The sequence below is a fragment of the Vicugna pacos genome, chromosome 1 (genome assembly GCF_048564905.1).
Source record: "Vicugna pacos chromosome 1, VicPac4, whole genome shotgun sequence".
In the NCBI taxonomy this organism is placed as follows: domain Eukaryota; kingdom Metazoa; phylum Chordata; class Mammalia; order Artiodactyla; family Camelidae; genus Vicugna; species Vicugna pacos.
The window spans coordinates 62,323,650-62,351,645 of NC_132987.1; the positions used below are offsets into that span (position 1 = coordinate 62,323,650).

The 27,996-nt window shown below is 34.5% G+C and overlaps 1 protein-coding gene and 1 long non-coding RNA gene across 9 annotated transcripts in view; one reads left to right on the forward strand and one right to left on the reverse strand.

Annotated features, from left to right (window-relative positions):
• PAK2 (p21 (RAC1) activated kinase 2) overlaps nt 1-27,996 on the reverse strand; it is a 66,917-nt gene that overhangs the window by 23,526 nt on the left and 15,395 nt on the right. For 3 of the 8 annotated variants that reach the window (XM_031683294.2, XM_072963224.1, XM_072963204.1), the window contains 2 exons: nt 9,255-9,329; nt 8,183-8,390 (listed from right to left, as the gene is read on the reverse strand). In XM_031683294.2, the coding sequence (XP_031539154.1) occupies nt 8,183-8,369 (187 nt within the window). In that variant the 5' untranslated portion in view covers nt 8,370-8,390; nt 9,255-9,329. Of the gene's footprint in view, nt 1-2,206; nt 2,322-8,182; nt 8,391-9,254; nt 9,330-19,149; nt 19,214-27,996 lie in introns of those variants that run through there. The other 5 variants (XM_006200927.4, XM_072963208.1, XM_031683298.2 and 2 more) reach the window with 3 other exon arrangements.
• Nucleotides 1,608-27,662, forward strand: LOC140696953 (uncharacterized). The gene is made up of 3 exons (XR_012073689.1): nt 1,608-1,711; nt 9,257-9,355; nt 27,513-27,662. It is a non-coding gene; the product is annotated as an uncharacterized lncRNA (long non-coding RNA).

A 27,996-nucleotide genomic window follows, 5' to 3' on the forward strand; every position in this document is an offset into this window, starting at 1 on the left:
GTTTCGGACTCTCTAATGTTAAAGGTTTTTCTCAAACATCTGGTGATCCTTTGCTGTCTACTCATACAGAAAAGTATTAAAAAGTTAACTGGGAGATAAGTCAGCCTTGTCATTAAAGATGGGGATAGGGTGTGGGGTATCTAAGATATTTTTTCCCAGGACATTCTGTTTATCCAGAGAAAAACCTTTCAATCACTTGTCTGAGGGCTTTGACCCAAGGTACAAGTGCTCTAAAAGCAGGACATTAGAAAGGAGTTCAGTATGTTAACTTTTTTGAATCTGCCTTTTTTTTTATTATGGTGCTACACCTTTTTCTGACTCCCCTGACAAGAATAAGGAGCTTCTCAGATTTAGTTCTCCTGAAATAAACATAAATAACATTTTTTTCTTTTGTTCTCCCAAAGGATGGGAATTATATTTGCAAGGCTATGGGATAAAGGAGGGGCCCTGAGGGCTTTCAACACATCCTATATATAGATTTTCAACTAATTCCCCCTCTTTTCAGCTTGTGTACTACACACAACTCCCACTGCTATACGTGTGTGTGCATGCACACAGGTACTTGTGCTTGGTATCTTGCATATAGGAGGAAATATTTATTAATCAACTATAAACTAATAGCTTACTTTTTACATGCTCTGAACTGCTAACAGAAAAACATACAATTTCATGTACTATATAAAAGTACTTGTTTCATCTTTTTTAAAAATCTGCTCAGCATTCACTTCTGATATGTGTCTAGTTGGAAAAGATGCTATTTTCTTCTAAGACCCTGATTATAGATGGACTGGTCCTAGGTATGCATCTAATTCAAGCCACGTCAACCATAGTTATCCACACACTCCCAACCAATTAGACTGGCTCAGGAGTGAATACCTAAACTAAGCCAGACTTAGCATCCTGAGACTCAGTCTCTCACCAGTGAATGAAGTTATAAGGAACAAAGTCCAGGAACTGTTGAGGGCTATATTTCCTAACACATAGAGAAAAAAAAAATCAGTCTGATATAAGAAAGAAATATAATGAGATACACAGAAAGGGGGAAAACAAGACACACAGCAAGAGAATTCCTGGTCCCTGCTGTGTCTAAGGCCCTGTCATATTTTTGAACTTGGAAATGTTGAAAAATTTACAGACATTTAATAGAAAGTTTCATATATCTTAGGAGTATAGAATAAAAAGTTAAAGGAAAGAAGTGAAAATGATTAAGCAGAACTTGAGACACAATACCCTAAAAATCTGTTTAATTTCATTTGTTTTATATAACACACACACACACAAATATTCCCTGTATTTTAGTAGTTCTGGTAGTAGGAGAAAGCAGTATTAAAAATGGTATCTAAAACAAAAAGATACTGAAGCATGTCTCAAATCAAACAATGTGGTGGAAGGATATTGCTATGTAAACAGAATCATTGCTTTATAACTCTGGAATCCAAGAACTACAAGGACCAATAACAACAAAAAAACCACAGTCATCTTTCTACAGGATGTCCACACAGCAACTGGATCACTTGATGGGAAGTAATGGACTAGGGGAAGAAACTTCTTTTAATAAAAATGCACAAAACTAATAGTTTACTTTCGTTCATGTACAGGGGGAATAAAAGATTCTTAGTTATTTTTCAACTTCATGACACAACAAAACAAGCAGGCAGACAGCAACCATCAGCTAAGAAGTGGGGACCCTGAGTGATGTGCTACACAAAAGGTACTTAAAAGAATCCTAAGTATGCCACTACCACATTCTTTAAGACCACCACCTTTTAGACTGCATTTGAGTTAGAGTCTAAGGCTAAAAAAAGCCCCTATTTCTTTAAAAGGAACACTTTTCTTTCGGTTTAATAGAATCAGTGATTACTCCTTTGTTCTTTTTACCAAAAACAGCTTCAAATTGGGTGAACTAAATTTGTTCCATCACACAGAAGAGTATTCTCTAGGAAACAGGCAGAGGAGTCTGGGCTACTATTATTAATTTCAGAATTAGATTTTTAGACCTGAAGGGATATTTACAGTCCTAATTCTATCGTCTTCATAGGTGAAGGTGCATATAGGTTGAATAATTAGATGTAAAAATTGCTTTAGTTTATAAACACACACCACTCAACACTAGCTAACTGAATAGCTTTTTAAAAATAAGCCAAGACAATGGCTTATTGCCATTTTCATTATCAACACTACTAGACTTGTTAAGCCCACTTCTCACCTGGACTACTGCAAAATCTTCCTAACTAGTTTCCAACTTCAGTCTTAGACCTCCAACAAAACCTGTTTTCTATACAGCTACCAGTCTTGCCTATTTAAGACAGAAACATAACCAGGTCTTTCCCCTGCGTAAAATTCTGTAACGGTTTCCCAGGAAACAGGGTAAAATCTGAGCTCTGTAGCATGGAATACAAGGCCCTTTGTGACCTGCTCCCTGCCTACCTCTTCAGCCTCTTCTGCTGTCTGTAGCTTCCTACATGCATCATACTATTATTCTCTTCTCCTCTCCGCTTTCAAATCACATTGGACCGTACTCAGCTCCACGAATGTGCTTTGAGCCCTCCTGCAGCAGGGCCACTGAAACTCTTTTCCAGGCATGGAACATAATTTTTAACTATCGAAATCCTGTTTTCACTTACTAATTCTTTAGTCTTCAGCTCTAATGTTAGTTTTTTAGGAAGCCTTCCCAGATACGACAGACATCTTACTCTCTCTCTAATATCACGTTTCACAGTTTGTAATTACATGCTGTAGTTTTTGATTAGTGCCATGAGGGTAGGGATACTATCTGCTTTGCTTGTCATGGAATCTCTGATGACTCACAGAGTGCACATGATACATAGTTAGCAGAAATGTGAAAAAGATTTATTTATTTATTTTCCAATGACATTGATTAAAACCAATAATGAGTAACTAAAGATACTCTAGAGTTTTTCTCTTTTTTAATGAAAATATGAGCTGTCTATTAGTAAGGACAACAATAAGGGATATAAGGTTGAGTACAATAAAATTAATATCTCTAGATCATTACATCAGAGATGGCAAAGATCTTAAAAATAGAATTTTTTTCCCTTTTATACTTCTGTTTCAAGATGATAGAGCGAGCATATAATGTAGCCCTCCCCTTCTACACCAAACCTCTTTATTCATCATAAATCTATAAGGAATGCCCAAAGATGAAAAGCCATTAGGATAAAACTAGAGAGAGAAACAGCAGCTCAGGATGCAGGCAGGAGAATGCAACTGCAGGTATATTTCTATATTCATATAAGCATGAATGTGCACACACATCCACATTCCTAAACCTCATTCCTAACCCTTAAGGTTCAGGTCTTGTGAGAGGTGTTAGCTTTCAGAAAGGAACTGTTAAGAGTGGGAGAATGGGTTGGAAAGAGAGAGAAGAGCCCCAGGAATAGGGGGAATTAAACAGCAGCCTACCCTCCAAACATTCCATCTTTTTCTCAGTCCAACTGAAAATTGCACACTCCTAAACATCTCCCTCCAAGTAGGTTACATAGACTCTGCCAACGTTCTACTCTCAACTACAAAGTTGAATGCAATTCTCCCCAACTTACCAACTTACAAATTCAATGCAATTCTAATCAAAGCATATATAGGTTGGTTTCTTTTTTAAGTACATGAGAAACAATATGTATGACTGGGACACTGTGCTGTGTACTAGAGATTGACACACTGTAATTGAGTGTACTTCAATAATAAAAAAAAAAAGTACACGAGAAGCAAATTCTAAAATTTACAGAGAAGAGCAAAGGTTGAAAGATCCTGAAGAACCACTGGGCCCCAGATTTGCTCTATTAGTTATTAAGAACTAGAAGCTATAACAATTAAGGCAGTATAGTATTAGTGCAGGTACAGGCAAGTAAGCCAACACAATAAAACAGAAAACACAGAAACGGATCCTGGCGCACACAGAAACCTGACAGATAATAGCTAGTATTTGCAGGTCAGTGGTGAAATGATAAAAGTTTCAATAAATGGTCTGGAACATTGGTTTAAAAAAAAGGTGAAAATGATCAAACTGTACATTTGAAACATGTGTGGTTCACTGTACAGGAACATACCACAATAAAGGTTTTTTTTTTAAAAGATGAAAATTAATCTCTCTTAACAAATACACAAAAACCAAATCCAGATAGTTAAAGGTTTAAACTGTAAAACCCAAACCATAAAACTTTTAGAAAAACGTAAGAAAATACCTTTGATCCCTAGTTTGGCAAAAATTTCTTAAATTACAAAAAGCTCAAACTTTAGACAAGGGAAGGAACTGATCAACTCAACTACACCAAAATTAGTAACTTTTATTCATCAACAGATACCACTAAAAGGGTGAAAAGGTATAGTGCAACCTGGAAAACTGTATACATACAGCTGACAAAGGATTAGTATCTAGACTATAAGGAATGTTTATTAATAATAGACAAGGAAAAACAACCGAATAGAAAAATGGATTAAAAAACAGATTTGTCACAGAAAACACAAATGAATAGTAAATTAACATTTGAAAAGACATCTAATCCCAAGTCATCAGGGAAATTGGAATTAAAACTGCAAAGAGATATCATTTCACAACTCTCAAATTGGCAAACATTAAAGTCCCATAATACAAGAATTTGCAAGGATGTTCAGCAGTGGGAACATGTTCTGTGGGTGAGAATGAACATTGAAACAAACAAACAAACAAATGCTTTAGAAAGCAATTTGATAAACCTTGTCAAGTCAAACATGGGAATACCCTGTAACCCAACAATTTTACTACCAAGTATATACCTCATAGCAACCTTTAAATCTTTGGCCAGGACCACATCAATAAATTTTATATCCTGACCCAACCAACACATGTACAACTGAAACAAGATTCACTGTGTTCTATATACTCTATTTATGTTCTATTTCATTTAGTGTCATCCACTATATAGATTTCATAAACCACAACACAGTGGTTCTTAACATTAGACGAACATTAGAATCACCTGAGGTATTAAAAAAAAATCAAAAGTAAAACCAAAACTGATGCCCAGGTAAGCTTCTGAAGACTGATTCAGTTGGTCTGCGATGAGCATGGACACAGATTTATTTAATTAAGCTTCCCAAGAGATTCTAATAAGCAATTAGAATCAAAACAACCTGAGGTTTGAAAAACACTGCCCTAGAAGAATACTTGCACAAAGCCACCAAGAGATATGTTCAAAAGTACACATAGCAGCATTGTTCATGAAAACAATTCAAATGTCTATTGATAGGAGACCAGGTAAGTAAATTGCCATATATTTATACAGCATACTAGTATATGCAGTGAAAATGAACAAACTACAGCTACATATGTCAACATCACCAGTGAAAATGAACTACAGTTATAAATATCAACATAAATCTCAAAAACATAAAGTTCAATGAAAAACATACATCCTGAAAATATACATATGCTGTAGTATAATTCCATTTATAAAATGTTCCCAAATAGGCAAACTTAAGTCATATATTATTTGGGGATATTATGTCATAAGACTATAATAAGAAGCAAGAAATTAAAAATGCAAAATTCAGGGTGGTGGATATTGCAGAAGAGGAGGAGGGGAAGGAAAAGATGGGACATGGCAGATGGGGATTTCAGGGCATACTGATAAAAATTCTGGCTGGGTGGTCGGTACAAGAGTGTTTATTAAAATATATAATTATGTACACTATACTCCCATGTGTATGATGTTACTACAAAACTAAAAAATTAAGGCAAAATTCTATTTATACAAAATTCTATAACAGGCTAAACTGATTAAAGGTAAAAAGTCAGACAGAAGTTCCCTAAGAGGGGGTAGGAGTAGACTGTTTGGGACAGGATGTGAAAGAGCTTTCTGGGGAGATGGATATGGTGCATGATGTGATATGGGGAGAATGGTAATGGCTTACACAGGTGTATCCATTTGTCAAAATTGTATTTCAACATAGGTAAATTTTACCTAAAGAGTAAGTGGAGAAAGAATAATTGTTGAATCTGGGTTACAAGGTTTGTTAGACTGTTATACTTTGTATATGTTCGACATTTTCTATTTTTTAAGAGAAAGAAGAAAAGGTATTGGATATGAAAGGCAAAGTATTTTTTTTTAAGAGCTTGTAAATTTTTAAGACTAGCACTAAAAAGTTATTATGTATTGAATACAACAAGCACAAGAAAACAAATCTCCAAAAAAAATTTTAATGGATGTCAATTACAGTCCTCAAAAGCTGATAAAACTAAAGGCAATCAAAGCCATCCCTAGGACCCCAAGACCTTGAGTTTCCCTTTGTTGGGGGTGACCCTGAGTTATAGCTGGTAAGTATTTCTGGGAGAAAGGAAAAGAAAAGGAAGTTAATGAAGGAGGGTAAAACTGGAAGATTCTCAATTATGATCAGAGAGATAGGCATGCTTTTCTGCATCTACAGAAAAGCATGTTCAAATTGCTCACAAGCCCCACCAATTTACCCAAAGTACTGGACTGTCCATACTTTCTCTTTTGTGCTCTTCTTTCCCTCTTTCGAAGGCTGTCCCCAAGTACATTTTATCCTATCTTGGGCATTCCCTTACCCCATTTTGCATTCTGTTCTCCACAGGCAAGTAATTTCCACCCTTTGAGCAATTTCTTCTGGTATTAACCTCCATAAATTTTTTTTCTGGCTTTCATAATTACAAATACCGTGTTTACACTGACATTTTTTAGGTTTATAGTACATTGACTTACTACCATGATGAGGAAAGGTGAGGATTTAGTGCTCTACAACGTATAAACTTTTTTTGCCTTCTTTCCACACATACTTTTTGGTTCATTTCCTAATTTCCCCCTTTATCTTTTGCTTAATCCTGTCTAAGCACATACATTTTTCATTCTCAAACATGCCAAATACACATGCTACCACTTCTGTTAACAAACTTAGAAAACATACTTCCAGGGGGCTTTTCAGTTACAACCTAATACGAAATTTTAAAAATAAAAGGAAAATTAGAAATAAGAGATACAGATTAAAATGCCCAGGTTTTCAACTGTTCAATAATTATATCCTGTCTGCAAATCTAGATTCTCTATTAGTATTAACTATACTATTACCTCATTCAAACTTTTACTGATTATGTATTTTTAACTCTCAAATTAAATGTGTATTTATTGTTATACACAAAGCACTGTTTTCTTCCACTTGGGTTTACCTCTCCATGTAAACTTAGATATCTAAGTGGAAATACATCTTTATCTCCACTTTTATCTATCACTAGCTATCAGAGCCATACTACCATGCTTAACATAATAAAATAAGCCAACCCCTAGCCTTTATTCTAAAATCCATTACAGTCCATAATCCCTTATCCAATTCTAAAATCTATAAAGCTCTGAAAAACAAAAGTTCTTTCCTTAGGTTTGGCACCAAAACAAATGTGAATTCAACTAATGTTAAGACTATTTACAGTCTTTACCCCACTTTGTGTAATTAGACCAGTGGTTCTTAACTGGAGGCAATTTTGCTCTGGGAACATCTAGCAACGTTTGAAGACATTTTCAGTTGTCACAACTGGGTAGGAGGTGCCACTAATATCTAGCAGGTAAAAGCTAGGAATGACGCTTAACATCCTATAGTGCTTGGGACAGATCCCTGCAACAAGACATTATTTGGCCCTCAAATGTCAATCTTACTGAGGTTGATAAACCCTGGACTAGACTCTTATTTTTAGAAGATACATTAATGTGTTGATTACTGAGTGTTGCCTCAGATGAATCTGAGGAGATTACAGAATACAGATAAAAAGATAGTATTACTACTACTCAAAAGTCAGAAAAACTCTTAATTCCAAAACACAGCTGGCTTCAGAGATTTCAGACAAGATGCTGTAGACTATATTACCATACTTTAATAGTCTCTCTCAAATATGACAAATCTCACTAATGTTGGGAAGTCATAAATTATGGCCCAAGTCTTAGAAAATGAAGGAAAGAAGTACAGAAATTCACTGGATGTAACAAAAGTAGGATGAGCAACAACTTTATTCTTTTCTACCACAGTTTAAAATAAATTAGCCTTTCCAATAGTGTTTATATATCACCAATTGTATGTTTACCACCATAAAAGATAACTTCTTATACTTTAATTAAAAAGATATCAAAATCTGTAATACAAAATAATAACTGAGACCCCTGAAACCACAGTAGCTAATTACCTTTCTCTGTGCTTGAGAATATAGAGATGATTTTATTCCTGGGCTTTTTTTCCTCTGGAACAGAGGGCAATGGTTTCAAACTGTGATTGGCTGACAGAGGGTCTTTGCCTCCAGTGCTAAAAATGGTACTGCTCATTCGCACAGGGGGCGCTGGAGGCTTGTCTTCCAGTTCTCCGTTATCGGACATGATTCCGAATTATGATATGGCCTGAAATAGACAAAAACATAGCATTAATAACAAAGTAAAACATAGTATGGACAAGTACAAAACAGTAATAATCCCCTCTCCAACTTCAAATTAGAAAATGTTACAAATTTTGCAGATGATAAAGTTAAATCTGAGAAATTCGTAAAACTTAAAAGACATGAAATTGGTTACCAATATAGGCAATCTTCCCTAACAAAGTTGGTAAATGGCTAGCTGAGGGCATCTTTGAAAAGTCACATCCTATTAAGAGGACTATGGTACATTTTGGGAAGCATGGGAACACTAACATATCAAAGTATATCCAGTGAATCAATTGATCCTAGGAGTAAATGTTCCAGTAAACAGACAACATGGAGTCTTAAAAAAGAGAATTCCAAGAGGAAGACTATGGGAGTTTGAGATTTGCAAATATGAACTACTATATATAAAACAGATAAAAAAATAAATTTCTACCATATAGCACAGGGAACTATATTTAATATCTTGTACTAACCTATAAGAAAAATATGAAAAGGAATATATGTATGTATATGCATGACTGAAACATTACGCTGTATACAGGAAACTGACACATTGTAACTGACTATACTTCAATTAAAAAAAGTATGTATGTTAGGAAATAACACCTCATTAAACAAACTTTTGATTGGTAATTAGATCCTGATTTGATTATGAAGTTATTTAATACATGTAAGTGAATAAAATTTTGTATATGTACAATGGAAAGAATGGCAACTGTTTTTAGATAAAATTAAAAATAACTTAAAAAATTTGTTTAGAATGATAGTAGTTGAAGAAAAGTAGGTATAATTTGAGAAGACTTGAGGGGTAAAGAATTATATCTAATTCCATTCTAAATCTTACAGCTTTTTGTCTTCCTTGATGGGAGTATGTCACAGCACTACTGTGTATTTTATATCCCACGATTTATTTTTCAACCTACAAAAGAGGAAGAATGAGAGAAGGTAAAGGGGGAAAATAAACATTTTGGGAGGCACCTAGCTGGAGAAGAGTGTAAAAAAAATTCATTATGTGTGTATGAGAAAGACTGCCTGAAGTGAAAAAACTATTGGTGGTCAAAAAAAGGAATGGGGGTGGGATCTAAGAAGGTGATGCAGAAGACATACAGTCAGATGATTCTTCCAAACCAGCTGGTCACATCATGTGTATTACTTCATGAAGTGATAAATCAAGACAGATGTTTATCTTCTTTCTTTCTTTTCTTAGGTTTTATCCGTGCAACACTATTACACTATTATAATACTGTCTCATTAGCATTACTGGAACACATAGATGCATGGAAGAAATCTAACAATAATCTTAATTTTAAGTTCATACTGCCGTTTGAGGGCCTGTACATCTCCTAAAGAAAAATGTTTGCTTGGTGTATCTGAGAGGTCATCAAAGAGCTGTTTAATTTGTTCCTTTTGACCCATGCTAATCAGTGTTAACATCATCTTAAACCTTTCTACTTTATTCAGATACAAAAGATGCTGATACATCAAAGAGAGATCTTTATCAATAAGACTATTTTTCAGAGACTAAATGAGGAGTAGAAAGGTATCCCCTTCATGTTTGTTACTCAACAACATTGGCAAATCTTTTGGTTCCGTGATAGCTAAAAGGTGTGCACAGGCTTATCTTTCCGAATACTGATGGCATTTATAACCTGACCAAATGCGTGTAGGTGTTGTTAGGCTTGATGATCAGCAGTTGTTCATGGGAATTCTCAGGCCCTCTGCTCGTGTTCCGCTTCTCAGAAGCAAGGCAGTCGGTAGAGATCTCCTCCGAGGTCCTTTCAGGCTCTTCCTTATGGCCTTCATTCACCTCTTGAATTTCAATCGTCCTTCTTTTCTTTGTTGAATGATGCTGCATTATCGTGAATATTAAGGATTATAGTTACCTTGTCCAGTTCCATCTTTGCCTCAACAAACTTGGGTCTAGCAGGAGAACTTTACTGAGATCGTTTAAACTTTTTTGATAATTCTTGAATCCTTTACAAGCAAAGGCTCATCTACAGCACACTTTCACATTCTTGTTATCTGTCCAAAGCGCCTGATTAACAGTCCTGCTTTGCCTCTTCGAATCGACACAGCTTCAAGTAACACAGAGCTCTGTTGGTATAAATAGCACATTCCTTGTTAATATTTAAGCATTTACTGTATTTACGAAGGGCATCTTTATAGTTTTTGTCCTTTACACATTGATTTCCTTCTTCTTTAAGGGTTTTAAACATGATTTTCATTTGTGATGCCTGGCTGATGATTGCTGCAGCAGTCTCCCACTTGTTCTAGGGGCAACTCTGCTGCAGGCTGCCAGGCTCGCAACTGCACAGGAGTTTTTCCTGCTAGCTTGGTCCACCCAGAGACATTAAAATTCTTGTTATTCTGTTAATACTGTCATTTGCTATCTGGATTCTGCTGTCTGTGTGCAACACGGTTTTATAATCCACATAAGCTTTCTCATACTGCTCTGAAGTTTCATAGGCCATTGCTCATTGAAGAAGAGGCTTGACTGAGAACAGATGAAGTTCCAGAGCCCTGTTACAATCTTGAATGCAGCCATGCAGTTTAATGTAAGATGCTCAGATCCTCTGCACTTCCACTTCCTGCAGGCTCCAGCTGCACAACTGCCACTGAACACTTGAGGGCTGCCTTGGTGAACGTCCAGGTTTTTTTTTTTAATATGCATATTTTTATTGAAGTATAGTCAGTTTACAATGTTGTGTCAATTTCTGGTGTACACCACAATGCTTCAGTTATATATGAACATACATATATTCCTTTTCATATTCTTTTTCACCGTAAGTTACTACAAGATATTGAATATACAGTTCCCTGCGCTATACAGCATGAACTTCTTGTTTATCTATTATATTTATATCAGTTAGTATCTGCAAATCTCTTAACTCCCAATTTATCCCCTCCCATCCCTTTCCCCTCTGGTAACCACAAGTTTGTTTTCTGAGAGTCTGTTTCTGTTTTGCAAATAAATTAGTTTGTCTTTTTTTTTTTTAGATCCCACATATAAGTGATTTCTGTTTTGCAAATAAGCTTGTTTATATTTTTCTTTTTTTAGATTCCACATATAAGTGATATTATATGGTATTTTTCTTTCTCTTTATGGCTTATTTCACTTAGAATGACAGTCTCCAGGTCCATCCATGTTGCTGCAAATGAATTATTTTTTATGACTGAGTAGTATTCCATTGTATAAATATACCACAGCTTCTTTACCCATTCATCTGTCAGTGGACAGTTACATTGTTTCCATGTCTTGGCTATTGTGTACAGTGCTGCTATGAACATTGGGGTGCATGTATCTTTTTGAATTAAGGTTCCCTCTGGATATATGCCCAGGAGTGTGATTGCTGGATCATATGGTAAGTCTATTTTTACTCTTCTGGGGAATCTCCATACTAGGCTGCACCAAACTGCATTCCCACCAGCAATGTAAGAAGGTTTTCCTTTTCTCCACACCCTCTCCAGCATTTATCATTTGTGAACTTTTCAATGATGGCCATTCTGACTGGTGTGAGATGATACCTTATTGTAGTTTCGATTTGCATTTCTCTGATAATTAGCGATATTGAGCATTTCTTCATGTGCCTGTTAGCCATTTGCATGTCTTCATTGGAGAATTACTTGTTCAGGTCTTCTGCCCATTTTTGGAATGGGTTTTTTTTTTCTTATTAAGCTGTATGAGTTGTTTATATATTCTGGAGATTCACCCCTTCTTGTTCTCATCTTTTTGCAAATATTTTCTCCCATTCCATAGGTTATGTTTTTGTTTTGCTTATGGTTTCCTTCGCTGTGCAAAAGCTTCTTAGGTCCCATTTTCTTATTTTTGCTTTTATTTCTATTGCCTGGGTAGACTGCCCTAGGAGAACATTGCTGAGATTTCTGTCAGAGAATGTTTTGTCTACATTTTCTTCTAAGAGGTTTATAATGTCTTGTCTTATGTTTTGCCTATGTTTTCTTCTAGGAGGTTTATTGTGTCTTATCTTATATTTAAGTCTTTAAGCCATTTTGAGTTTATTTTTGTGTATAGTGTGAAGGAGTTTTCTAACTTCATTGATTTATATGCAGCTGTCCAGTTTTCCCAACACCATTTGCTGAAGAGACTGTCTTTACTCCATTGTATGTTCTTGTCTCCTTTGTCAAAGATTAATTGACCAAAAGTTTGTGGATTTATTTCTGGGCTCTCTATTCTCTTCCATTTTGAAGGGGGTGACAGTTATACAGGAAATCTACTGTATCTGAAACTTCTCTATTAATCTAAAACTATTCCAAAATAAAAGTCTATTAAAAAAAAAGGAATAAATAAGTTCCTCAAAAAGTTAAGTACAGAGTAACCTACCATATGACCTAGCAATTCCACTTCCAGTATATGCCAAAAAGAATTGAAAATGTTTGCACCAAAACTTGCATATGAATGTTCACAGCATCATTATTCGCAGTCAAAAAATGAAAACCAAAATATCAATGGATGAACAGATAGACAAATTATGTCATATCTATACAATGGAATATTGTTTGACCACAAAAAGGAGTGAAGTACTGACACATGCTACAACATGAAATAAACCTTAAAAACATAAGTGATAATAGTCAAGACACTAAAAGACAACAAATTATATGACTCCATTTATATGAAATGTCCAGAACAGGCAAATCCACAGAGACTGAGAGTAGAGTAGATTAGAGGTTGCTAGTGGGTGAGATGAATGACATGTGACTGCTAATGCTTTGTGGGGAATAAAAATGTTCTGGTATTAGACATCAGTAATGGTTGTACAATCTTGTGAATATATTAAAACCACTGAGTTGCATGCTTTAAAATGGTAAATTTCAGCTATGTGAATTATATCTCAGTTTAAAAAGGAATTAAGAACATTTACCTCATAGGATAAAGATTAAATGAGCTAGTAATTGAATGCTGCTATTACTATCATAGTATTATTATTTATAAGATTCTATGCTAGAAGTTGGAGAATACAAGAGGACTTAATTCTTCTCCAAGAGTTCATAATCTGCTGGGAGAGACCAACACATATGTGTTTAAGTTAGGTTATGCCCTTTATCAACAACTGTTCTCAACACATGCAAAACATTTTGGCCTCAAGATTCCTTTACATGCTTAAAAATTACCAAGGATCTCAATTTTTGTTTATGTGAGTTATATCTATATTCACTATAAGAAATTTAAATAAGTTATTTAAATACTTATTTCTTTAAAAAATAATAAACCCATTACACATTAGTATAAATTACATTTTCATGAAAAATAATATTTTTCAAAACAGAGTATAATGAGAAGAGTGGCATTATTTTACATTTCTGCAGATCTTTTAAATGTCTGGCTTAGTAGAAGACAGTTGGATTCTCATATCTGCTTCTGCATTCAATTTATTGTGCTCTGTTTTGGTTAAAGTGTATGAAGAAAATCTGGTCTTATACACATATGTAGCTGAAAGAAGGAGTATTTTAACAGCTTTCGGATAATTGTGGATATTGTTCTTTGATACTACAGCAAACTCAACCTTCATAAGGTTAGCTATGGAATCTGAAACCAGAGCAATACATCTTTTGTACTCTGTTACATTAAACCCATTGATTTCTCTTATACTTTGAATCGATCTTTTACCTATGCATGAATTTTATAATGTCATGAATTGATTACTTGGAAATTACTGCCTTGTTCAATTATTAAGATATTCCAACATTGACATATTTTATTATACAATAAAAATAAAATCACATTCAATATCACCACTGATCTCATCAGAAAAAGTATTAGGAAATCATCAAACTCAAGAAAGTGGATATAAGTTTTCTAAAATTCTAATTTTCATTTGAAAATTTAATCAATTAACAACCAATTCTTTCATTCATTCATTTTCCAGAAAACATCTGCCAAATACCTAAGTCTCAACAACCAGAGTTTTTCAGTGAGCCTGTCGTCGTTTCAAATAAATGGGGATCCAGGAAAAAAGGCCTTTTCAAGTTCAGTCACATAAATGGTTTTTGTAAGACAACCATTTCACACTTCCTCGGTACCTTATGAGTACTTCTCATTTTTCTATATAAAATACTTTAAAAGTAAACTCAAAAGGAGAGATATAATAAGACTAATAATTTTATTTTTTCATCAAGTACATTCTTAAGTGAAACTGGCTTTTAAAAAAACTGGCTTTTAAAAAAAGCATAGCTACTGCCTTGAATTGTGTTAAAGTACAGGGAGTTTTACCCACCATTGCTTTTTTTGTTTTTGTATATATATTATTTTTATTCAAGTATAGTCAGTTTACAATGTTGTGTCAATTTCTAGTGCACAGCATAATGCTTCAGTCACCCATGAACATACATATATTCGTTTTCATATTCTTTTTCACCATAGGTTACTATAAGATACTGAATATAGTTACCTGTGCTACATAGTATGAACTTGTTTATCTATTTTATATATAGTAGTTAGTATTATTCACCATTGCTTTTGCATCTTCAATGCAAATGTCAACACAGTGTAAAAGGCAAAGAATGTCTTATCATTATTATGAAAATAGGTTTTGACTCATGGACTCTAAGGGTACCACCGAACACTCTTTGAGAACTGCTGCTTTAGTGTGTACCCCAGCTCTATACTTCACTCTCATATCCCCAATTCTTTCTGATGTGTTACTGAGGAGGCAGAAGACCTGTATTTCCTCCTATACTCTACAGAACACACTATAACATAGGAAAAGGTAATCATTGGCTAGATTTCTAAGCTAGGGCACAGAAACCTAATCAAATCTTGAATATAGTTCAAAATCTATACATATGCAATGAGATTTACTATACTGTTTTTTGTAACAAAGCCCAGAAAGATCAGTAACTTTAATGGGTTTGCCAGAGAGACTAACTGTTATTTATATGAAAAACACCACCACCAAATTCTAAAGCAAACGACATTAACAAGGCAACCTTCAGAACATAGCCTTTCCTTATATTTAGGTTATTCAAAAAAAATTTCTTTTCAGCTCTATTTTAATATACCATGCAGCAACTTTTTAAATTTTCTGCACAAATTCAGTCCAATAAAACTAAAGAGGAGCTAATACATTGTTTCAGAACTTTCTTCTTTTTCTACATTATAAAGTTAAATTAGCTTTGTCTCAAGGAAATCCCAGTTAACATGAAGTACTGTTAGGCAACACATGTCTAAACAAAACCCAAATTTTATGAGTCACAGATGTCCCTAATGAAATTACTCAAGATGACAAATATGATGGCAATAATTCTAAGTAATATGACTCATAAGCAATTGCTCGCAGTGAATATAAGCATGACCCTTGATACAACATTGATGACTCTGCCACCAGCTTAGCTGAGGACTTGCTCACTTCCTTTCAGGATTTCTCTAATGAAATGTTTTCAGCTGCTGTTCAGAAAAAGAGGTTAGAAGAAGCCCACTAGCTTCCCAAAGAGTTTCTATACATTCAATTTTTGTTTAGAGAAAGAAATTAGAATTGATTGACTAAAAATAATACATGATAACAATCTCCCTGGCTATACCTTCCTCAGCAGCTACTAAACTCTGCCATTTAGGGCCATTTACTACTAAATCAATCTGATCTCACATGAACACACCACATAAATCCTGTGCTTCATGTTCCACAAATATACCAGACTTTCCTGGCCTAAACCATCTTTGGGTATACATGTCTCCATTCTTAAATTTTCTTTATCCTTTTCTCTGCCCAACCAAATCTTTCAATGCTCAGTAAAAATTATTTCTTATGTAAGGTCATGCCTGTCTGTCCCTGTACAAAATGATCCTTCATACCCTCTGAACGTGAGTTATATAGGAAAATAAATCCAGAGAGTATTAAAATTGGACTAGAATTCATCTGGTCCACCTTCCTTACTTGATTTGTGAAGAATCTGACTCACCAAAGAGTAAGCAGTTTTGCCTAAAGTCACACAAATCTAATTACTAACAGAACTAGGACCAGAATTCAAGTTTACTAACAACTCTTCATCTCATGTTTTTTTCTTAATTATACTAATATATCAGACCATTCTTTGGCAATGAATTATAACTGTGGATGAGTAATTATTATTTTAGGTGTTTCTCCTGCCCAAGACTTCAAACAATTCAAAAGCAGGAATTATACTACTACTACTGCTACTATATTATTTTACTACCTCCTTTAACACAGATCATTGTGTTTATCTAACAATAAAGTTCACTGATTTATGGCACTACACTCTGTCCCTGGATGAAATATTGTTCTTCCTGAATCAAACAGGATTTCACAAGACAATATATAAACTACCCTATATGAAAAATATCTTTGGAAAGTTTTATACTTTCCCCCCAACAGCTGATTCATGGCCTTAGTCTTTAGTCCTTTTCCATGAAGCAGTGTATTTTTTTGTTTACTGCTTCTACTGATGGTGTCAATGCCTAAAACATGCCAAATGAATATGTGATAAGGTTCTTTACATCTTATATTTTAGGAGAAACAAAGAATATGAGAACAATTCATTATAAAATACTGATTTACCAATATTTTGCTCCACCATTACTCAAAAATGTTTTATAAGAAAGGGCAAAATGGTAAGTAATGCCTCTCTCGAAATCTGTTTAAACACTTTTTGCTACTTTTCAGTGAAAAACAAGTAGGCTAAATAAAAAGCATGCCCAAAACACACTGTACTTTTCAAACAGGACCATTGTTTAATTGTGACACAACTCAAAGACAAACAATTCATCAATTGTCCACTGAAGGAGATGAGGGGAAGCTAAATACACAACAGAAATAAAAAAAGAAGTGGTGTCTGGAACCAGTCAGTCCAACTAGGAGAAATTACTAAATTTATTATAATTTACTCAGATCATTTAAGTTACTGCAAGTAAAAACCATATACTACTGAAAAACATGATTTTAAAAGCACAATTTTGCTTTGTATTTTTACTTACGTTTTATACATAACATACCTTAATTTTTTAGTACCTTATGAATATAATAATATAATATATTATAATGAATATAATAATACATCACTATTTGATAATACATCTAACAATCTCTCAATAAGGTCTAAGAGCCCCAACATCACTGGCTTTTTATCCCATCCTCCTCTAAAAAAGCTTCAAATGCCCCTGAGAGCAAAAGCATCAATGAAAATATCCCAAATCACCTTAGGTGGAAAACACACACTATGAAAGGAAAGTTCACAAATCAGAAAGAAAGGAGTGTGTTCATTTGGAAGCAATGGCTATAATATCAGGCCTACTGTAGCAAAGCCAGAAAGGAAAAGAGGCAAATGAGGAAGAAAAGAGATGTAGAAAACAACTGAGGTACTGGTAAAGAATAAAGGAAAATAAAAAATTTTGCTTTGAACACAAATAAATAAAGGATTGGAAAGCATATCAAATCTTTAAATGTGCATGGATAAGCTAGTTAAGATAAAAGGGATGTTTCCATAAAGTGCAAAGCAAAGTGAAACCAGGAACAAGAGAGTAAGCAATTTAGTAATCCAGTTATTCTCGAGGGATTTTTGACTAAACCCTGTAGACCTTAAACTTGTACTTTGATGGCTGTCACAGGGGACAGGTGATAAAACCCAGGGTCTGCCTAAATTGAAGTCCCTCCCACATAAGGCTAGGATCTAAAAGCTATAATCTGTATAAGAGTAAATCAGGAATAAATACCTCTGTGCAGAAGGGGGGAAAAAAACCTTTCCCTTAAGTATTTTGAGTCCACTAATAACAATGGGTGCAGGGCAGCAGGGAATCTCTGAGAAATACTAACAACAGAATGCATGTTTGTGGTCTGAATTCATCCCATCTATCAGGTCCCCCCAATTCCTAAACAGGTTTATCAAATGTAGCCATGTTGGTAGCATTCCCTAGTGAATGACAGAATCAAATATAAATACAAAGCCTCCCTGGGACAAAACAACTTCAACACAGGTCTCAAAAAATAACCAAAGATCAAATTCTAAGGAAAAAGAACAGCTCATAGGGAAAGTTCAGAAAACAAACAATGCACAACATTGTAAAATGATTATAACTCAATAAAAAAAGCTAAAAAAAATGAAGGACATCTTGGTTGCTTCTAAGTTTTGACAATTATGAATAAAGATGCTACAAAAAAAGAAAAGAAAAGAAAAGAAAGAAAACAAACAATGCACCATAACTGAGAACTAATCAAAACAGGCTGGTGAAATAGATGTGAAATAATCTGATACAGAACATGTGTAAGAATCTCAAATATAAAAGCAGAAAAAAAATATGAAAAACAGCCATACAGAACTTTCAGTAAGAAAAAAATACAATACCTGAAAATTAAAACTCAATATTTGAAGTAAAGAGCAGCATGGACTCAGCATAAGAGAGAATTAGTGAACTGGAAGATATATATGAAGGAAGTACCTAGAATGCAGCACAGAATGACAAAGAGAAAATATAAAACGAAAGTAAGATGAGTAGGCCAGATGATCTAAGATACAACTATGTGGAGTTCCAGAAGATGATGATAGAATGAAGGACTCATTCACTAGATAAATAAGGGCTGAGAAAATTTCTAGAACCAATGAAGGACACAAATCTGTAAGTTAAAGAAATCAAAAGCAGGATAAAATGTAATCTATGCACATCAAAGTGAAGACACATCATAGTGAAAGTAAGATCAAAGAGTTCTTAATATCAGCCAAAGGAGAAAAAAGGGATAAACTTCACAGAAGTGCCAGTTGGACTCTGAGCTTACCTTTTGATACCATCAATGAAAGCAAGAAGACACTGGAATATCCTCAATGTATTGGAAGAAAAAGCTGCCAACATAAATCACAAATTTAACAAAACTATCTTTTAAGAATAAGGTCAAAATAAAGACATTTTGAGAGAAAGAAAATTTCCAAAAGACTGGAATCACTATATACTCAACCATAATCAATTAAGTTGGAAATCAACAACAAAAAGGTAACTAGGAAAAAACTCTATGAGTTTGGAAATTTTAAAACACCTCTAAAAAACCTATGGTTAAACAAAGATATCATAATGGAAATTAGAAGATACTTAGAATTAAGTGAGAATGAAAAAACTATGTATCAAAACTTGCAGAATTATGATAAATAAAATGTGGTGTATATATACCATAGAGTATTATTTAGCTTTAAGAAATTAAATTTGGTACACGCTCTAACAAGGATGAACTATGAAAATATTCAGTAAAATAAGACAGACAAAAGGGGAATTTCACTTATATGAGGTATTTAGAGTGGTCAAATTGAATAGAGACAGAAAATAGAATAGAGGTAACCAGGGCCTGGGGCAGGGGATTGTGAAGTAGGGAGTTATCGTTTAAGGGGTACAGGGTTTGTGTTTGGGATGATGAAATATTTTGGAAATTGATGCTGGTAATGGTTGCTCAACTTAATGCCAATGTACTTAATGCCAATGAACTGTACACCTTAAAAAATGATAAATTTTATATTATGTATATTTTAACACACACACAAAAACCCTTGCAGGGTATGATTAAAGCACTTAAGGACACTTACAGTTTTGAATTTTTACTTGAACGTTCAAGAGTTGTTTTACTATTTACTGACTTATAATTTTTTAAAATATACATATCATTATGTGAACCTAGAGCATAGTTCTATTTTACATAAAGAAGATACTTTTTACACAGTTTTAATACACACTGAATTTTCCACGTATGCAACCACTATGAAATCAAGAGCTTATCTTTGCCTTGCTTAGTTTTACTGATAAATCCACTCATCATTTGGAACACTGTGTGTCACTGAAAGCAATGCACTCATGTTAGTTAAATCACCAGAGCAGCACTCCTGCAAGAGACTGCACTATGGCTGAGCCCATGTATATTAGATACAGGCCTACAATCATTTTGTACATTTCAAGTTGCTGTGATTAAGTATTTATAAATTGAAGTACATATTTTATTAGAGTTCTTTTAGTTCTTATTTTTTCCATTATATATTAATTTTCCTCCCAAAATTGATTTTTGGAATTGAGTTAGGGCATTATGCTAATTTTTCCCCTGAAAAGAGGATATGTTAAATAATCTATAACTTTTACTTTGTAAGAAAACAGTGAAACAGTGTTTAAAAAGTATAGACCCAGATAGTCCATTTCTAGGAATCTATCCCAAAGACACACTGGCAAAAATACAAGTAAATATATACACTAGGCTGTTACTGTAGCATTATCTATAACAGCAAAAGACCAGAAGCATCTCAAATGGCCACAAAAAGGGGACTGATTGAACTAACTATGGTACATCACACACTAAAGTATTATGAAGCTGTAAAAATGGAGGAAATCAATGTTATACTGCCCTGGAGTAATCTCAGGATATACTACCGATGAAAATGCAAGATGAAGGAAAAAAAATTATGGTATGCTATTATTTACCTAAGGGGAGAAAAAAACACATATACACACACACATGCTTATTATTATTTTTAATGGAAGGATAAACCATTAATTCTTTAAATCTTCTTTTGGGAGAGGGAAAGAAAAAAATGGAAGAGACCAAAATAAAAGCCAGACTTCTCTGAATATATCTTGCTTTCTATGTTTGATTTGGGAATTTTGTTAATTATATAAAATCACCAGCAGAAGTAGAATAATACAATAAAACACCACAGAGACCTAATCTAACAATACACTGCACACTAAGAATATCCTTGATTTTCACTTTGCAGACAACACATGAAATTTATTTAGCTTTACAATTAAACTAAACAGAGGCCAAAATACTGAACAGAATTAAATATAAACTGGCAGTGATTGAAAATTCACATTTTCTTCTTTCTGACATCTTCAGGGAATGTGACATCTACAATGTGAACTTTCTACATTATTATATGTATTACATATTTAGCAAATACTCAACCACATTATGACATTGACTCTAATATTACCTATTATAATATATCATATTTCCTCTACTGAACTCTACTCATTGTGGGAAGGTACTAATTTTATATCTCCTTTTATTCCCTAATAGCATCTAGCAAATTGCACAGAAACTCAAAATGTGTTTTTCAAATAAAAAATGTTAACCAGTTAAGGCAAATAAAGTACTGCCAATAATCAAGTTGTATACTGAAAGCCAAATAATTTATCTTTTAATTTTCAGTCCCTCAAATCAATCACCTGTAGAATGGACTCACACCTGAATTACTATTCTCACAGTGAGTGGGAATGGGAAACTGCAGGATGTGAAAAGTGCTTGAAAAAAAATTTACCTCAGTTTTTTATTATCATTTATTCTTTTTTTCCCAATGTTCTCCTATACTAGAAAAAACAGGTGTCATTAACTGCAAATGATAAGACTGTCTACAAAATGCAAACAAAACTATGATGAATTAGGATAAACACAACTTTAGCAAATTTGCAGGATAAAGAGGACTATACAAAATTCAACTGCATTTTTGTATACTAAACAGATAATGAAATGGGAGGGGAAAAGATACCATTAATAGTATCATAAAAACTGAAGTTTCTAGGACAGTAGTTCCCAAACCTGCTCAGTTCACAGTGCCTCAGTAATCATTTCAATGCCTCTAGGTCAAAAGAAATTCGTAAGAGTTTCATTTATTTAGCATTTAGGTCCACACAACTTCATTAGTATTCATATCCTAAAAACTCAGTAACTATTTGAAAAAGCAATACCCATAAACTGGAAGAAAATCAAACCTTTTTATTTCTTTCTTAATCACGTACATAGGGAAACATGTACCTGATGGGTACTGCAGTCTCTGAAACTTCAGACCCCACCCACCCTCATTTCCTATTCCACACTGATTTCCATACTTCTAATTTCAGCAATTACTTCACAAAGACAGATTTTATCAAATGTATCACAACTTAATGCTGAAACTGTGGAACTTCCTAGAGCTAGAAGTCCACATGGTGTCTAACAGATGTCCACTAATTCCATCTATGCCACTGTTTCTCTCTAAAATTTAAAATGTTCCATGGTGCCTTTGAGCTCAATGGGGTACTCCAGGATGCTTTGGCAGTTCAAGAACTTATGGACTAGAATCTTTAAATCAGGGAAAAATATACTGAAAGACATTAAAAAGACCTAAATAAATGGAGAGATACTAATGTTCATGAATTTGAAGACTCAAAAATCTACAAATGCCAAATTTCCTCAAACTAATCTATAGATTCAAAGCAATTCTTTTTTTTAACTACATATACATATTATATATATATTTTATTGAAGTATGGTCAGTTTATAATGTTGTGTCAATTTCTGGTGTGTAGTCAAAGCAATTCTAATTAAAGTCCCAAATGAGGAAAATGACGTGCTGTTATGTAGACAGGCCAACCCTGAAAGGGAATTTTTTTCAATGAAACTTACATGTTTTATTTTAAAATAAATCATCTCTATTGATCCATTTTTCTTACTGTAAGGCTCTTACAGATGGTCACCTAGGATCCCATGTTTGTTCTTTGCATCAAAATATTCTTTAATACACTTGGCCTTGTTCCAGTTCATTAATCTAGCTATATGCGAAGTTTTTTTGAGAAACAAAATGAGAGCTGGGATTACAGGGAAGCTTTGTTCCCATTTCCTAAGGAAACAGGGAGCAGTACCTTGGGTGGTACAGAAGTAAGCACAGATTTTTGTAGAGAGGCCCTTGAAAGATGAACAAGTGGTTGCCAGGTAGAGAAAAGAGTTAGTTTATTTTACCCTCTAGGCTCCTATGGGATTTTTTAACTTGCACATCTTGGTATACAAGTTAAAGGCTAATCCTCATACTGAGGTCAGCACTACCCAACACTATGCTTTGGCTAGGCTCTGCTAAATTCTGCTTCTTGCTTTTCACCGATGGGAAATTGCTCTTAAAATCATCTTCAAATTATTTGCCTTTAAAATTTTTTCTCCTGTGAACACACCATTCTGTAATCTATGCTAACCAATCTGAGAGGGCCATACGAGCCATATATGGCTATTTAAATTTAAATGAAATAAAAATAAAATTGTTTCTTAGTCACACTAGCCATACTGGACACCACAGATACAGAACATTTCTATCACTGCAACAAGTTCAAACTGGACAGTTCTAAATCTTTCTATTCAACTGCTCACAGAAGACAAGTGGTTATTTTTAAGTCACATATTTCTAAGTCAAATACTGTAACTGAAAGGTTTAAAAACTAAACTTATACTAGAGTTTTAATATTTTCTTAATTTTATGAAAAATAGGAAAGCAAACAGTTCACTTTTATACCAACTTGGTTAAAAGACTAAGTCAATACAAACTAGTCTGAATTTAGTAGCATATTTTTCTGAAAACAGGCCTAACATTATATATTCTAATCACTCACGAGCTGGTTGTTAATAATACACATGAATTTTGTTTTCATTCTCTAAAATTACTTTCTAACTTTTAAAGTACAAATGCTAATAAACAGTGATATAAAGTCCTTCTCTTTCATGAGAATCCTACAGTCTTTGCTATCTGGGGGAGGATTAATCCCCATATCTCAGTAAGGGCAAGATTCAGTTTTCAATTTGTCTTCTCAGATTAAATCTGCTAGAACCCTGTTCCTAAGACGAGCATTCACATGACAATCTTTGAGCAAAGAGGAGAGAAAAGCACAATGGACTTCTAAGACACAATATTCAGTGTGATTATAATAAAAATCCCTTCTTCCTAATTGTCACTTAAAGAGCATGAAAGTGATGTCTAGTGATTATCTATTTGAAAACTTCTTAAAGAAGTTACATAAATAAATCTCACATAAACACCGAAGATAGAAAGTTCCTCAAAATGCTAGTTTATATAATTTGGCATTATTATATATCAAAGCCAATTTTATCCCCTGTAAACAAAGATACAAAAGCAGCAGTAAGCACCATCATAAAGCTTTTCTTCCCTACTATATCCACTACCTAGCCATACTTCATCAAGCACTTAACACTGGTTCTCTTTATGGGTAAGAGAGCTGAGTGCTTTCCCCTTCTTTATAGACTACAGACAAAAAATACTTGTCTATATTCTGATTTTTAGAAATGAATATGTACTGTTCTTGCAATGAGGAAAAAACAATGTCACTTTCAACTTAAAAAAAACTCTACTCATGCTACAAGAGCTCTTTCAAACTGTACTTCTTCCTTAACTGTCACATGATCTCTACTCCTCTGAGCTCCAACAGCACTAATGCCACTCCCATGCTGATTACTGATACAGTGTCTCTCAATTCCAAATTCATCCTTTTTGTCTACTCTGAAAATGATCTGGGATCTTTAGGTATTTTTCCATGGCCAACTGGCATGGTGTTGAGCTTTATCAGTAGAGGGCGCAGGAGAGATACTGCAGGAGAAAAGTTTTGCTTCCTGGATCTGGTGTGCTTGCTTATCAGGCTCCTATATGGCAAGGTGGCCAGTAGCATACCCAGCAGCCAGCAGCTTCCTCACGCTTCCTTCTTAGGAGGTTTTGCAGTGCAGTTAACACCTCCCCATGAACAGCTTTCCCTAGCGCCCTAGAGAGCAGATGTCCAGCACATTCCACCAACACAGCACCACTTCAGCTTCTCTGCCATTCGATGATCCACAACTATCCTCTCTCCAACAAGGCTGAACCTCCTCCTTCTGGGGGGGAGGAGGGCTCTTCCCTAGGTGCTATCCTAGGGGTAGCAGCTGCTCCTTATTTTTGTTATTCTTATGTTCTTTAGAATTCTATTTACTTATTACTAGCTAATCCCTCATTACTCCATTCTCCTGTTAGTTAATTCTTTTCATGTTCAAATTACTGTGGCTTCTCTCCTGATTGGACCCAGAGTGATACAGTCCTTTCATTAATTTGACACTTACACACTTCCTTGAATTTCAGCCAACTGACTTCTAACTTTTTTTCTTTCTACATGATTATAAATTCCTGGCTGCCAAGGAACACCTTTCATACTTCTCTGTACCAATCTGACATTGTGTAACACAATGCTCTTTAATACAAAGTCACCAACAAATGTTTAAAATCACACTTCAGCGGGGAGATTATAGTTCAGTGGTAGAGAGCATGCTTAGCATGCACGAGGTCCTGGGTTCAATCCCCAGTCCCTCCATTAAAAACAAACAAACAAACAAACCTAATTACTTCTCCCAAAAAATAAATAAAATAAAAATTGGAAAAAAACCACACACACTTCAAATGATTCATAAATATTCTATACCCCTTCATTAGTTTAAGGCCTTTATAAACAAAACGTGTTCTAATAACCCACTTTTTTCAAGAATTTTCACCACCAAAAGCATAAGTAATTCAGATAGTATAGGAATACATCCCTCAGTGTTCCTAGACTATAAGGTTTTGTTCTGTGGACTTAAGAATTTTTAGACCTTGTAAGACATGAGATAATGAATTGCTCTTGCTCACAGACTGTTCATGGCTACCGGGTAATAAAAGGGCTGAGCATGACTAACGCTTATTTTTATATAAATGTGAACAATAAGGTAAAAAATTACTCAGAATGAGGATGTTACAGCCAAGTGACAAATTATTTACAAACAAGGTAATGATGTTGGGATTTTAGGGGGTCATGGCTGGAAGTCTAAGAGGCTTTAAGGTAAGCTTCTCCTCAGCGCTTCTGAGCCTACAGCAGAAACCCCTTCAACAAGAACATCATCAGCACCACGGGCATCTCTCATGAGGAAAACTAGGACAGGGGGAGAGAGCTACACTCACTGGCCCCAAACCCGACTTGCCTTGTTATCTTTTGCTAAAACTGTCCCGTCCAGCTTATCCCAACAAAATGTAACTAGCTTGTATAAAATCTGTAATGAAGTGCTTGTTTACAAGCCTCAAAACCAGCTGTCTGTAGGATTAACTCTCAACAGCAAATTAGAACTGGTAGCCATAGTCAGAAGTGAGAAAATACAAGAATCAAGCAATTGCCTTGAGTTTAAAGATGGGAAAAGTTGAACTACTTTTCAAATGCCTTTTAGTCATTTAAAGCTGTGCCCCAGGAAGAGTGTTATGTGGGCTGGCTATTTATTACTGTTACTCAATGAAATACAAAAATTGAGAATAAGTGTTTAGAAACTTTTAGAGCAATCTGACAGAATAATTTGCTATTGACTCTAAAAACAACAACAACAAATGGGACTTACATTTACATTTTACATGTCTGGCTTTCCTTTCATCTCCATTTTATGATATGTTACAATTAGTCCATTACAGAAAGTTCCTAAGAAGCACTGATCTAAGGCACTCAATTCTGAACATAAAATGTTTTCCCAAAGGATTTGAAAATACACAAATGGGCAATAAGCACATGAAAAGATACTCAACATCATTAGTGACGAGAGAAATGCAAATTAAAACCACATGAAATAACATTTCACACCCATTAGGGTGGCTATACGCAAAAGACAGAAAATTGCAAGTGTTAGTGAGGAAGCAGAGAAACTGGAATCCTCATACACTGCTAGCAGGATTGCAAAATGGTGCAGCTGCTTTGTAGAACAGTCCGGTGGCTCCTCAAAAGGTCAAACATGGAGTTACTATATGACTCAGCAATTCTACTCCAATGTATAAACTCAAAATAAGTGAAAATATGTCCCCACAGAAACCTATATACAAACATTCACAGAAGCACTATTCATAAAAGTCAAAAAGTGAAAGCAACCCAGATTTCCATTAACTCATGAATGGACAAATAAAATGTGGTTTATCCATAAAATGGAATGTTATTCAGTCATAAAAAGATATGAAGTACTCAAACATTCTACAGTATGGATAAACCTTGAAAACCTTGTGCTAAATGAAAGAAACTAATCACAAAAGACCATGTGTATTACATGTATATGAATCTGCTTATATGCACAGATTAGACTAATTTATAGACAGAAAGTAGATTAGCTGCCTGAGGCAAGAGGGTACAGTTTAGGGTAAAATGAGTGACTGTTACTGGATGCAAGATTTCTCCATATAGTAATGCAAACATTCTGGAATTAGACAGTGGTGATGGTTGTACAACCTGTGAATACAATAAAAAAACAATGGCAAAACCCCACTTAACTGTAGATCTTTTAAAGGGTAGGTTTTATCATATACGAATAATGTCTTTTTTTTTTTATTTAAGGGAAAAGGAAGAAACCATGATGGGGCAGATGTAGATGGAGAAGGCAAGAGGGACAGATGGAAATAGGAACAGGCAAAGATGGAGGGTTTGCCTCTAGTGAAGAAGATACTCTAAAGACTAGGTGGCAGTCTCCTAGAGTATTTCAAAGAGAACAGCTCTAAAAAATGATCTGAAGAACAGACACATCACTGGAATAATCACACCGTCTTTCAACAGGACTACTTTGAAGTTGACAAAACTATTTAAAGTTACATTTTTTCCCGTATTCAGGAAAATAATCACTTTCAAACTTCACAGCCATGTCTCCAACATTCTACATTGCTGTTCTTCAAATTTAGAAGAAAAAAAAAGGCTGACAGTTTAAAAAAAAATAAACTGCTGTCTGAATTTACTCTGCTAGTAAAATTTTTATCCAGCAAGACAGAAAGAAGTAAAAATGTTAGGTTTTCCATTTTTAAGAAATTAGCCGTCTTGGAGGAAAGCG